Raw genomic sequence first — 14,416 nt, forward strand, 5'->3', positions numbered from 1 at the left:
TCTTCCTCCCTCCTTTCACAGAAACTGTTCTCATACCACGCTCAGTGTTAAGGCACTTGTTTTTACAAAGTGAAAAGAAACAAACCATTTTAGAATAGCAATGATTTTTACAACATGAGATCCAACATATTAGAATAGTATAAAGTAATAAAGAATAAAATAAAATATCTTGGATTGGCAAAGTAAATTGAAAAATAAAAATAAACTATCTTGGAATAGTGTAAAGTAAATTGAAATGGATTCACTCCATTTTAGCATTTTATTTTGCTCACTTCTTCACATGATTTCATAATTTAAAGAATCACATCAGCTGGACATTCATTGATCAATCTCATCTCCGAACATCCATATCATTTAAACTAACTCATTGTCATCAACATCTGTATACGGGGGTTGGTCGTCTTGTTCTGCTAGCATTTGTAACTGTCTCCTCATGAGAAATTTACCCTCCCTCCTTTCATACCATTTAAGGTATGAAAGTAATATGTTCTCTAGAAGGGGCCGTTGTGCGTTCTACTCTGGGGTACGGCATTCTAGACAGTCATTTCTGGGAGAAGATTTTGGTCAGTTACAACAGGTGTAGAGTTTCATCACTTAAAAGTTCCTACTCAGTACCTTTGGGTGGTCTGTTCTAATGCAGTGATAAAGTCCCTGAAATGGTGTGAGAACCGGTGGAATATCAATAACGCATTATACTCATTTATTTTCAATTATGGTCTACTTAAATAGCTATGCTAACCCCTTTAACAGTGTGTGGAACCTTGGGTGCCCGAGCATGTGATAATTACTCCCTCCTTTAACAAGGACTTGAAAAAAAAAAGTCATTTCATTAATGGTTTGCAGTTCAATTCAGGAATTTACACTTATGGCAGATATGTTTCTGCTTTAAATAACATCTCTAAATGTCAGGTCATCACTGATTGAATGGATGACCTTTAGGAGCTGGTGGCGCTTGTCTTTTAAAACTCATACTCTGGTGCCGTGCGCTCCCTCTGAAGCTGCAAGTAAGATTTAAAACATCTGCAGGGTGGGTCGAGCGACCCCTTCTCCCTGAACGATATTTGTTGTAAAATATGCACCATCACAATGAGTGATCCAAGGCCCCGCATGTATTACTCCCAATTATATTAGTTTTTTTTAAATTAAAATGTGCAATCTCTCTTTGCCCAGTGTCTTTTTAAAACTCTACATCTTGGACGAAAAACAAATGTTATTTCCACCTTAATCTTCCCTCCTGAGGTAATAACCATGCTACAATGGAGAAATCAATACTCTAGATTGGAATACTATCTTTGGCTTGGTAGTAGCTCTACCTTTAACATTTTCCATACAAATAAAGATTTGTCTGCTTTTATAGAGTGGTTACTAAAACCATCCCTTTAAACTGTATGTCTATACTGTAACAAATTAAATCTTCCCCAAATTCACACATGAATAAAAAAACTCTGAAAGAATAATTTGTTCATATGATGAAAAGATTGAATAATATGTTCTACCCTCAGTGTGTTTTTAGGGTTATTTAATAGTTTCCTCTTTTTTTCTTTATAAATTCACCAATTGATTAATTCATGGCTAATAAATCTTTTTCTTTACGTATTTCTCGTTGGTGAATAAGTGTGTCTATGTGTAAACTCACTCACTCCCGTTTTCCTTCTCTCCCCCTCTGGTTGTCAAGCCACGACCCCCTCACGTTCTGCCGGACCATGCCAACTCCTCCGACCTGTCTTCTCCTCCGTCCACCTTCTCCTCAGTCCATTTGCTCTTGGATCCTTCCGCTGTAACTCTTTTGAGTGTCCCAACTGCTTTGCTTTTCATCTCCTCCTTTACAGTCTCTACTTTGTTGCATGGAGGGCGTATTCTACTCTCATGTCCTACACTCTGCTTTTGTGTCCAAATCTTGTGGCTCAGCTTGGAACTTCATGTCCTGTGGGGGACCGATGAGAGTGTGCCTTTTTATGTCACCTGTAGTTCTGGATTCCTCAGGTGGAGATGGTTCTGGATAAAGTCTTGTCATTGTTGGTTCAGCTCTGGTTTTCTGTCTGTTCGATGGAGAAGGAGGAGTCTTCCGTGGTGAGGTCTTTTGTCTGCTTGGAAGTTGGGGTCGTAGCGTTCTGACAGGCGGAGAGATAGAGAGAGAGAGATCTCGGGACGCATTATCTATAGTTAATTCTAACACACTGAGGTAAAATAAATCCAATCTTTCCCACTCTATTTTCCTAACCATACTATCTTTCTTTGATGTTAAATGTCATCTAAGCCCAGTTAATGTCTTCTAATAATTGTACCATATCCCTAAACATTGTTTTCACCCACTGTAACATGTTTACTCCAATTAACTCTTTCAGGAAACCACTTTCTTCCATTAATTTAAATACCTAGATGTTTCAAGCACCACATATTTCACACACTATAAAAGAACGTCTCCATATTTTCTCCATCACTTTAAATCTCACTATTATTTAGAACATAAGTAACTTTTGTGACTGGACATATCTGCAATGTCGCCACTATCTGCTGGGAAATTTTGTTCATAGAGTTTGTACGTACAAAGCTGTACTTGTGGGTTAGTAGCCTGTTTCAACTGTAATCATTTTCAATAATTCTACTCAGGTCACCGATCGGTTGTTCATAGCTTAACAGGGGGTGTTTCTGGTTCAGACTAAAACATGGATCCAGTGTATTTAGAGATTCCCCTAATCTGTTAATCCCCATCACTTACATATCCCGATCACTTAAACCCATCTCATCATTTGATACAAGAACTGCATATAAGGGGGGTGAATCATCTTGATTATAATCGCCTCACCTTTGGGAACGAGTATTTCTAACTCGTCCTTTTGTTACTCAGCTGACCTTTTGGCTCTGGGGATAAGTGAAAGTCTCTGAAACACAGCTGGAGTCTTGTTAGTGATGTGGGCATTCTTTATGAGTGAACTAATGGTTCCATGTTTTACTTGATATTGTACTCCCCTTCCAACCAGAAAGGTGCCAAGTGTAATGAGCACAATCAACAATGCTATTCTGCCTCTTATCCCTAGGGGACCCCACAATTGGTTTGGCTTTGTTCTTGTCATCATCTCTATTTTATCCCTGGTTGTGTCCGTTACAGAATTTAAATAATGAGTACAAAAATAACATATACAAAAAATTGGACTCTTTTTCAGATGTAAAACAAAAAATAGGTTTTCACATTAATGTACAATCTATAAAAATCTATAGACTATTTGTCTTTTGAGCTGTTTCTATCTTTATCTTATTTCTATTTATTGTTTTGTTCCAGCTCTGCCAAATCAGTCCTAACTCCCAATAATGTTCTGGAAGTTGCCAGTGAAGGGTGACAATGTGTGAGGTGGTGTCCATTTGCTCCTTTTTCTTTACCTTTAATCCGGAGCGCGTGTGAAGTTTGTTACAACTTTTCACGCTTCCGTCCACCGGGGATGAGCCCACTGTCTCTTGTGAACTTTCACCCTCACCCAATCACCTGGCCGTACAGGAGTCTCTTCTGGTGTCTCGTCTGGTATCTCTGTATTTTTCCTAGCCTGTGCAGACAAAACTTGCATAATATTACTCAGAGTTCTGACATAGTCATCCACTTCTATTTGTCTAATATCTAAAACTGGACCACTCCCTCCTTGGAGAAGGCCCAAGCTTCGGCATACCTCTTGTTGTTATGAGACCTATTGTTGACTACATGTTATTATTTATTAACTACAACGTTACTGAAATCAACATATCTGTATAATCATGACACTCCCTCCTTTGAGCATAAAATGCTCAATTAATATTGCAATGATTACCCTATTCTGAAAAGGACATGTAAAACCCATAACATTGCATCAAATAAATATAACTTCTCCGTGTACCCACAAGGGGTACAAAAATATAGTATGATGTATGTATGGCTTTCTGATGGTATAAATGCATATTCACTAAAACATCAGCCATTAGCACAAAAAATAGTTTACTTGTTTCAATAATGGCTTTTTTCATGGTATTATGCATCATCGTTGCTGCGAAAAGCAATACCCCTGGTGTCGCTAATGCGTCTCAATAATTATAGGATTAGAGGATTGGTTGACACTGCTGAACTAACATATGATAAAATAATCTTTCTCCAAACTGGAGGGGAAAATATGAACTATTCTCACAGAGAGTGACCTGCATGAAGGGCTGGTGCCCCTCACTCAAATGAGATATTGCCTTACGCACTACACTATAAATCAGTAAAGTTACTAAAGAATAAATAAATAAAGACTGATTCTTGAAACTGTTGTAAAAACCCTACAACTTCTTCATCCAAGCTCTCAATCAGTGTTATGTTATTTAATCTGCGGCTCATGCCTTAAAACAGATACTTCAGACTGATTATAAAATTGTGTTTTTGAGAAAAATGTAATCTGACTCCATAAATCACATAATTGTTTGATTAAAAACTACACTTCTGGCTAAGAATAAATGAAATTCCCCTTTAAACACAGCCACGGTCTTCTGACAGGGTCTATTTATATACTGGCTGGAAAATGTTGGGCCAGTCTCTGTCGCTCCGTCACAGTTCTCCCACTAACGGTCACTCTCTAGTTCTGCTGGGTTCTTGTTGACTTCTTCACTGGTTTGAGACAATCGACCCTATCGGACACCTCCCTTTGTAGCCAGACTTCACCACAGCAGAATCGAGTTTCTGTTTTCAGGTCTGGACAGCTTCACGTCAGGTGTATCGCCGCCCCTTGCATATTTTGGGTGGAAGCCTGTCGTCTTGACCTCACTAGTTGTGTGGACACAATAGTTTTCTGTGTGGGGGAACAACATCACTCGTAATGTCTTTTCCTTCTCATAATTACAAAAATAGTCTGCTAAATGTTCTACTCTGCTACTTCTAATCTGTGGATGCTCTGTGTAAATGCAATATTCTACTCACTATCTTTTAAATAACATTCAACCTCTCCCTCCTGTGGTGACATATGTGGCTCTATGTAGCTGGATTTCAAAATACTCTAGTGCTGAAGATGCATCACCTGATGGTCTGGTCCTCTAAGCTTCCTCATTGTTGTGATACCAGGCTGTCAGTGGCATTTGGTTCATGTTTGGAAATACTGTACGTCTTTGACATCTCTGGGACCCCCTGCCTCCATCGTCATCATGGAAACTGCATGGTGGGCCGTTGTTTGGTGCATGTGGTGGGTATTTCATTTGTTGTTGTGGACAATCTCTAGCCCAATGGCCCAGCTGATTGCATAATAGCATCCCTCGAACCGGAGAACTTTTCCTCTGCCTCTGCCTCCTAGGAAATCTCCTGGTTGTTGGTTCTCCATCTGATTCTCTGGCACTATCTGAGATTCAACTGTTTGAGATGTCTGCACTGCATTCTCTGGTTCTTCCTGAGCTTCAATTGTTGGAGGAATCTTCCCTGCCTTCTCTGATGTAGCTGACATTTGGCTTGCCGCTTGTTTGTTTTTATTAGCTTCGGTATCTTTCTCAGCCATTTGTTTCTTCAAGAGTCTTAGTTGTAATGTTTTAATTTCTTCGTCTTTTTCCCTCTGGGTTGCTTGGTATTTCATATCGTGGTAAATTAGATGTTGTCTCCATTCTTCAATGGGTATAGCGTCTAATGCCACCACATCTCCCAGGCTTGCCTGCACTGATTGGAGAAGGGCGTTAATGACCGCGTTCTTCCACAGCATTACGACAGACGGTGAAACGTCATGTCGTTCTCCAGTGCAGTCCTCCCACACTCCTTCACATCTCTTCAGGAAGGCATACATGTCTTCCCCCTGTTCTTTTCTCAGGTAGTTGAGGGCATGTAAACTCCGTGTTGTTGGGTAGATTTGACGAATGGCAGCCCAATACCTCGACCTGACTTTTTTTGAAGAAAATGTAATCTGGAGAGTTGGTGCATTTGGCCTTGGAATCCACTGCTCTTGCCTCTAGTCTTCCTTCTATCCGTCCAAGCAGTGCCCTCATGTCTCCCAAGCACAGGTGGTCTTGGACTGTGTATTTCTCCAGATCATTCACCCACTTCTGACCTCCTTGTGTAAGTGGAGGTAGTTTTGCCGCTAATGCTTCCATGTCTCTGTGAGTCCATGATTGGTATTTCAATCCTCCTTCTCCAGCCGCTATCACCGGTAGCGTGAGTTCTTTAGTCTTCCAGCTTCAGTTACGGTTGTGGTGTCTGGAGAACCTTCGCCTTCTCTTCTCTTGAGCTGTGCTTCCATACTTTTGCTGAGGTCTTCCATCTTTCTGTTGAGCTCCTCTTCCATTCTTATGCCTAGTTCTTCCAATCTTCTGTTGAGCTCAACAGATAGGAGTCTTACCTCATACTCCAAGTCTTTGACACGTGTAGCTGTGGGGAGACCGTCCAACTCCAATACTCCTCCTAAAACACCTAGAGTTGGAGCTTGTATTGGGGGTTGAAAGAAACTGTATTCTTCTGTCATGTAGGGAGGAGGCGCATCTGTCAGGCTTGGAAGGAGCTTTGAAGGTTGGATTACTGGAGCTTCGTCTGTCTTTTCTTTCTTATCTTCCTTTGCTGTGAGCTCTGCTCCTTGAGCCACATACATGCTGTTCGTTGATTCTTGGCTGACATATTTTAGATGGAGTACCAGACTTGTAACTCTAGATTTTCTTTTTTAAGCTCTGTTCATAGCAATGTTTTCAGGTCCATACCAAGAGGGTTGTCCGGCTTTGATCCATGCTTTTTCCTGTTGTAGGTATTCAGCATTCTCATGTTCAACTACAGCTTTTCTGTGGGCTTTCCTTGGTCCAGGCTGATCATCTGCTGGAAACAGTCGTTTGCCACTGTTCCAACAGTTTCTCCATGTGGTTCCATGTCTTTTGTCTAAGATTTGGAACTGTTATAGCATCTGATCTGATTTTTATCCTTCCCTTGATATCTGCTGTTGAGCCTGGCTCTGCGTCTCGTCTCAACTTAGTTTGTTTTGGTGACATGTTCTCTAATTATTTATTAACTTATCAAAGATGAAGATGAACTTTTTTTTTTTAGTTGCTCAAGGTTTTATTAATATATATATATATATTTTTTAAAGTTATAGATTTTTTTTTTTTTAAGTTTTAGGTAAAATATTAATAAAGTTAATTAATATATAAAAATTATGCAAAATTAAAATATGAAATGTTAAAATAAAGTTGTACCGTGTATGGTTTTGACTTTGAAATATGAATATGGTTCAAATCCAAATCTCCTGTGTACAGTGCATACCGAAATGTATGAAATTATGCAAATGTCTCAACTTGTGTTAGCTTCAATAAAGTGGTGTTTGAATATTCTACAGTCTAGGTTATGTTATTATGTAAAGTTTCTCATCTTATAATTAGAAACCACTTTGCAATTCTATTCTGGCGATCAAGCTTATGTTTATTTATAACACTTAAAATTATACTTCACAATGTTATGGTGTTTCTTCTATTTGTGTAATAATTCTGTACTACCACCAGAGTGCGCTATTTTAATTTCCTAGCTTAATCCACTAGGGAATAGCTGTTGCAAAACTGACTTGTCAAGGAGAAACTTATTTTCCTTAAAAATATCTTTAAAATAGGAAGAACATTACACTATGGTTAAACGACACAGCACGTAACCGCCAAAACACATTTGCAACCAGGAATATTTCAAAAACCGCCAAAACACATTTGCCAGCAGAATTACATCAATAATCCGCAATACACTTTTGCCAGCAGCAATACTTCAAAACTTTGAAAATACAACGATCCTTCCCTTTAATATCCAAAAATTGATTCAGCCTTCTAGTTCCAACTGTGACAAGAAGTATTATTCGTTCTTAAGAAGATGGAGGTCAGGAAAATGCCTCATTGGAGTGAAACCAGCTGCATAAGAACAAAGAAAGGAGTGCTCTTACTCGGCCCTTAACCGATTTGCTATGTCTCCAGATCTTAACAGAAATCGTCAAATGGGCTATATACCCTTACGTCATAGGCTAACTAACTACTAATGTAACAAGAGACGCCTACGTGAAAACAGCAAGGCACCTATCCGGAGTACAATGTCCACACACATTTATATTTAAAATTCAACACCCACACATGGTTAATAGCATGCAGGCTTAATGGAACAAAATAAAGTGTGAACTCACCCTGCTTGTGACAAAACAACGCCTCGTGGTTTTAGAGTGATTATTTTATCAATTTGGGTTGTTTTAACATTAAAATGCACAGCTATTTTCAGGATCCGCCGGCTGCCGTCAAACACACAAATCTAACATTGCCTAGTTTAACTCGTGAAGAATCTTTGTCATAACAGGCATCTTCGTACCGATTGATTTGAGCTCTTGTGTGTCGAATGGCTGCAAGCGTCTCCAGGAAACAGCCGGTTGGTTTTCTCTCCTCGGTCAGCGGGATCACGTCAGGGTCACCAGATTGTAAACTGTGTTCGTTATTCTCCCGTCCAGGAGAGAAGCTTTAAAAGGAGACTAAATGGAGTCTCTGTGAAAGTTCAATTGGGTACTTAAATTAAAAAAGGGGCGGGTTTGTCACAAGCATGATATTGTTCAGTCAGACAAACAGCTGTGATCCGCTCCTCGTTAGGGAAGAGAAGAGACCCGATCCCTCATCCGGTGCTGTTATATATACCCTCTGCTGGCTCCTCCCCGCCAGCCGGCTCGCCTCGTCTCGTCTCCAGTGTCTGTTGTTGCATTTAAACCGAGGATTGGTTCTTTTCACATTCAATATATGCTTAACACGCCTTTTCTCCTCATATTCTCTTTCATCACTTTTCATGTAACACATTCTAAACGCTGTAATCAATACTCTAAAAAATACTTCTCGGCTGGTTTGGTTTCCGGTCATTCCGGATGTTGTCACATGCTACTCTCGTCTGTAAACAATAATGTATTCAAATAAACTACCTTCATTTAATATTCAGCATGGTAGTATCTCGACATCTATAGTTGTAGTGTTAAATCAGTAGGCTTCAGTTTGCACCACTCCATATCATTTCGCTACTAAATTCACCTCTTTAGGAAATTGTAAATTTACCACATGCTACAGATGTAGCGATTCATTTCAGACAGTTTGAAACGCGAGGGCCGTGATTGGTACGTGATCTGCCCTCGCTCAAGGGAAAACCTCCAGCTTGACTTGAGACCGCCCCCGTGATAGATAAATGTAATTATAATGAAGCCAGCTGCAATGGATCATTGATCCACCAGGGGGTGCAGTGGGGTTCCACACAGCGGAACTTTGTTAAGATCCATATGTCACGGATATCATACTACTGTGCTAAATAAGAGACATGTAATCATTTACAAAACATCACCATGTTGTTATTTAACAAAATAATTTTGTTATTCGAAAAAAACGAACGGGAGGAAATGCAGCCCGGCTCTCGATTTTTAATCCTAATTTAATCATCATCTTCACCACGATCATTTATGTTTATGTTCGCCGAATTGACATGAAATCACTGACACATATGAATATACTGTATTCAACTTCATTAAAACGTTATTAACGTGCCTAAACTCAGTAATTCACCAAAAATATGTATATTTTAATGGAGTTTCGTCGGTCGATCAGGATCCCAAAGTGTAGCGGAGGGATCCTCATCTGGATGAAGGGTGTTATTTTCCCCATAAAGAACAAGTCGCTGCAAATTATCCCGCTTATTACATGGCCACATTCTCAACAAAGTAACGACATGACTCCCAATATTAATTGAAATGCTTTTATGGATTTAGAAAATGTTTTTATTGATTTAAAAAATAGTTGTATGTATTGATTTAAATTGACATGCATCCGCTAAGAAAAATAGTCCGTTGTTACAGTTTTTTAAACAGTCTGAATGAAACGGCAGCTCTCAGCTGTGTATTTACACAACTAATGGCCCATCAACCACAGCTCTCCCCCCCCCTCCCCCCCTGATCTTTCTTCTTCAGCAGCTAAATTAACAGTAGGTTACTCTGAGTGACCATAGACTGTATGTGACAAGCTTACAGTTAGTGACGTAACAACACCATAAAAGCTGGTGGGTTGAAAGCAATACGGGAGGTAAAAATAACTACAATAATTGTGACTTATTTATTGTGGCTTTTATGTTTTTAGGTATCAAATTTTATGTAATTCAGGCTTATAGTTCACCCTTCTCTAAAAGCCTTCAACAATGACAATATTCATTGTAATTTAATAAATCCTTCCAACACACATTGTAAAAAATAGCCTACTGTAAGTTAAGAAATCATTTCAATATGTACATCTTCTGATGTAACAACAATAACATTATAAATAGTAACATAGCTGAACATGGTATTGCACATTTAGCTTTGAGTGTTACTGACCTGAGATGTTTTTATTACATGAATTAAGGTGACTGAGGCTTTTTAACATACAGGGATGCAAACTCATCAGGTATGAAAAAGGTGACAAGGATCCGAGCCCCCGGCTCCCCCACCCCACGGAATGACAGAGGATTTTAGCAGTCAGAACAACTAAAGCAGCAGTGTTAATAATAACAGAAACGCCAAAGAGTCACATAATAGAAATATATAAAAGCATTTATTTTAAATTGTGGAGCAGTCAGTTTATAATTTTGGCAGCACTGTTGAGCATTTTGAAAATGTATTTTCATGCCTCTGTGTAGGGCTGAACGATTTTAAGAAAAAATTGAAATTGCGATTTTTCTGGCAGAGATTGCGGTTTCGATTTCAACCACGATTTATTTTCTTTAAATCAAGTTTCAGTGTAAATTAATTAAAACAATGAATTTCATTAAGATAATGCAAGAATGAAAACGGCTGGCAACAGATTTCAAATGCAAGACTGTTTATTAACAAAATATCAAGCATTAAAAAGATCAATGGCTCAGCAGCATCAAAATAATTGCACTTTTGTAAAATAACGTAGGCTACATACAAATTATAAATTATAACAACAAAGTGGAGCAAAAAAAGAAGTCTTACCTTAAAAGTAGTGCAAAATGGCTCAAAGGAGCTAGCTTATGAACATCAACATCAGCAGCAGTTACAGATATTCAACCTAGGGCTGCAACGATTAGTCGACATAATCGACGACGTCGATCATAAAAATTCGTCGACGCGGAATTTTAGTGTCGACGCGTCGTATAAAAACAATCAGAGAGCCGGTAACGTTAATTCAAAACTGCGCAAATGTTCATTTGTAACTGCAATGCACTACAGGAAGTGCTGGGGGCAGTATACTCTCCATTGTCTGCCATGACTGCATTCTGTACTAACAACAAAGAAGAAAGAATACGAACGATGGCGGAAAGGAGAGAGAATGAGGGTGATGAAGAGCTCAAAAAAGCGAGACCGAGAGTTTCGAAAGTGTGGGAGTATTTCACAGACGACAAGCCAAAGAAGTCAGTGAAATGCAGAATTTGTAAAGGGGAATTGGCATTCCACGGCAGCACTACAGTGATGCACGAGCATTTAAAACGCAAGCACCCTGGAACCGTGAGGACTGCTACTTTGGATCATGGGTAAGTTTGAGCAAGTTAGCCATAGTCATGTTTACGTTAGCTTAACAGAACGTCTCATGGTTAATGCTTGCTAAGCAAACGCTATTTCAGTTATGTTGAGGCTGCGTGTCCACCAACGAGCTGCTAAACAGCGCCAAGCTTACAGCGTAGTAGAGCACACTAGAGCTTTATGGACGCTGTAATTAATTCCAAACTTAAAATAATAATTAACAAGGGTCTGCGAAATGACAAGAATAAAATGCGATTGAATTGATCCTGGGAATGGACAACAGGGTGACATTCACAGGTGTGCAGACTTGAGGTAAAACATGCACTGGAGCCCGGAAAAGGAGCCGTGCCCACAGGAAGCAGAGATGGAGGGTGTGACAGAAATAATCGTTAGATTAGTCGACTAATCGAAAAAATAATCGACCGATTAGTCGACTACCAAAATAATCGTTAGTTGCAGCCCTAATTCAACCCGTGTATTCAGAAACCTGTGCTTCTTCTTCAAATAAAGTGGCAAGAGGAAGTGAAATGTAAAGGTAGTAAAAATAAATAATAATAATAATCATAATAATTTAAAAAGTTTAAATTACCCTACATTTTCCTCATCAAGAAAAGATGTCAAACTGGTTAAATTATTTTACATCTAGTCTGTATACAAAAGATAAGTAAAAAAGAGTGAACATCTTTTTTAATGGAACAAAGACATGTCAGGGTAAGGTGCCGATAAGAGATTTCAGGGCAAAGTGCAGAAGAACAACAACAAAAATCAATAAATCTTCCCCTTCATCCCTTCAGAGATTTTTGGCCAAGAAAACCAACATGTCAACCTTTGCTGGCTTCAGACATGCACGCTGACATGTGACAATATTGCCACTGGCACTGAACAGTCTCTCTGATGGTGCACTCGTTGCTGGTATGCAAAGGTACTTACGAGCCAACTTGCTAAGCCATGGGAAGTTGACATTGTGCACTCTCCACCAGGCCAGTGGATCTTGCTCTCCATCAATGGTAGGAGTTATGAGGTAGTTGTCCAGTTCTGCTTTAATGGTATCCTCCAACTGCACAGTAGAGGAAGCAGGGACCACCTTGGTCTTAAAAAAGATGCCCAGTGACCGCTTTCGTTTTGTAGAGGTGGATGGTGGTTCTTCTTCTGCACTCAAGGGCATGGTATGGGTTGTGACACAAGCCCTCTGCTCCTACAACACACAGTAATAAGAGGCATCAATGTTTTGCTATCAGTTGTGATTAAGACCAACGAGGCATTTTGTCTAAAAGTTTAAAATGTCAGTAGAGTATAGTTAAAAAAAACTAAAAATACAACTTTTTGTTTTATTTTGAAACAACAAAGAAAAAGGACAGCTTACCTTTTGTGCCACCTGTTCCATTTCCATCTTCACTCTGTCTTTGATGTATGGGACATTCTCTTCGCTTATGTAGCTTGTCTTGAATCTTGGATCAAGGAAGGATGTGATGTCCAAGAGCTCCTGTGTCACTGGGTCGCTGTATTTCTCTTCAATGTAGTGGAGAGCTCTTGATTTGATCTCCTTGGTGAGATTCGTGTCCTGGTCAGTTTCAGCAAGCGTTGCTGTTCTGAGGAGATGGAGCACTGGCTTCAGGTATGACACGCTTACGTAGTCCTCACCTGAGAGGGCGTCTGTGAACTCCTGAAGAGGACCGAGGGCATTGTTTACAGATTCAAGTACATCTATGTCTTGCCAAGTGGGGATCAGGTGCCGCGTCTTCCTGTCTTCAGACAGAACCTGGCACAGTGCCTTGCTCTGCTCCAACACCCTCCCAATCATTTTCTGCCGGGAGCCCCATCGTGTCGGACATTCAGTGACCAGTGACTGTTGAGGTAGGTTTAAGTCTTGCTGTGCCTGTTTGAATGCCCTCTTCTTCTTCCAGCTGTGAGTGAAGACCGCAACCAGCTGCTTGCAAAGTCCTGTGGCCCGTTTGATTCTTTGATCATCTTTGACAGCATTTTCTGGTGGAAAACATTACATGTATTACAGTATGAAAAGCCATAAGGATAGCTCATAACACAGAATTCATAACATATTGATTACATCTGTTGTCATCTTGTATTAAGTTCAATTACGTTTTTTTAGCAGCAGACGTCAGTTATTGCCCATAAATTAATTTGTAATTGGTAATTAATGTACAAGCAAGGAATATGCTTTTTAGATATTCCACTAAAAAACAAAAAATCATTTAATTCGTAATATAGTAGCATCAGCTGTGGTTGCACCACCCTGACATCTGCTACTACAAAAACGTCATTGACCCATTAGTAAGGGCTTCAAAAATAGGAGAGACCGCCTTTGCATCTCTCGGCAATCCGCAATTAAACAGAAGCAAGCAGTATTGGGAGGTTTTAAAGTTTACCCATGAAAGGGTTCATTTTTCTCACTAGGATAAACAGTATGTTAAAGTAGCATTGCGCTAACAGTTGGTCAGCTAACTACAGCTTGACAACAAACCTCTCGGCGCTTCGTCCCTCCCCCCTCCCAACTGTGTTTGAGGGCAGAGTAATATAGCAGAGACTAGGGCCTCTACGAGGATAATACGAACTCTCACACTTGTAGTAACTTTGTAAACATACACACTCGCACGAACACACATTCTTGTACTTACCAATTGCAAGATGCAGCCTGTGGCCGAAGCACTGCAGTCTGGTCCATTGGTTAAGTTCCATTGCTTTGATCATATTTGTAGCGTTGTCTGTTGTTATGCACGTCTGGGCCTCTTCTTTTAGACCCCAGTTGGCCAAGCACTCCTTCAGCCCCATGGCAATATTCTCCCCTGTATGGTCAGTGGGGAAGTATGCTGTCTGCAGGCAGCGGCTACACAACTCGAAGTTGGTGTTAACGAAATGCACGGTCAAACTCATGTAGGGCTCGGTCGTTCTGCTTGACCACAGATCAGTAGTTGACGCATAAAACTCCGTGTTTTCCAGATCATTTA

At 39.9% G+C, this 14,416-nt stretch overlaps 1 protein-coding gene across 1 annotated transcript; it reads right to left on the bottom strand.

Moving 5' to 3' along the window:
- Positions 1 to 11,923: 11,923 nt before the first annotated feature.
- Positions 11,924 to 14,014, bottom strand: LOC307036844 (E3 SUMO-protein ligase ZBED1-like). Its single transcript, XM_079677463.1, has 2 exons — positions 12,817 to 14,014; positions 11,924 to 12,648 (listed from the first exon to the last, which is right to left on the bottom strand). The coding sequence occupies exons 1-2, from the start codon at positions 13,252 to 13,254 to the stop codon at positions 12,244 to 12,246; spliced, it is 843 nt and encodes a 280-aa protein (XP_079533589.1). The 5' UTR covers positions 13,255 to 14,014; the 3' UTR covers positions 11,924 to 12,243.
- Between the last annotated feature and the right edge of the window lie 402 nt (positions 14,015 to 14,416).

The sequence above is a fragment of the Notothenia rossii genome (genome assembly GCF_949606895.1).
Source record: "Notothenia rossii genome assembly, chromosome: 4".
NCBI lineage: Eukaryota > Metazoa > Chordata > Actinopteri > Perciformes > Nototheniidae > Notothenia > Notothenia rossii.

Coding starts and splice junctions, on each gene's coding strand:
- LOC307036844 (XM_079677463.1), bottom strand. CDS start 13,254: ATGATTGGGAGGGTGTTGGAGCAGAGCAAGGCACTGTGCCAGGTTCTG. Junction 12,649..12,816: donor TGGAACAGGTGGCACAAAAG/GTAAGCTGTCCT, acceptor TGTGTGTTGTAG/GAGCAGAGGGCTTGTGTCAC.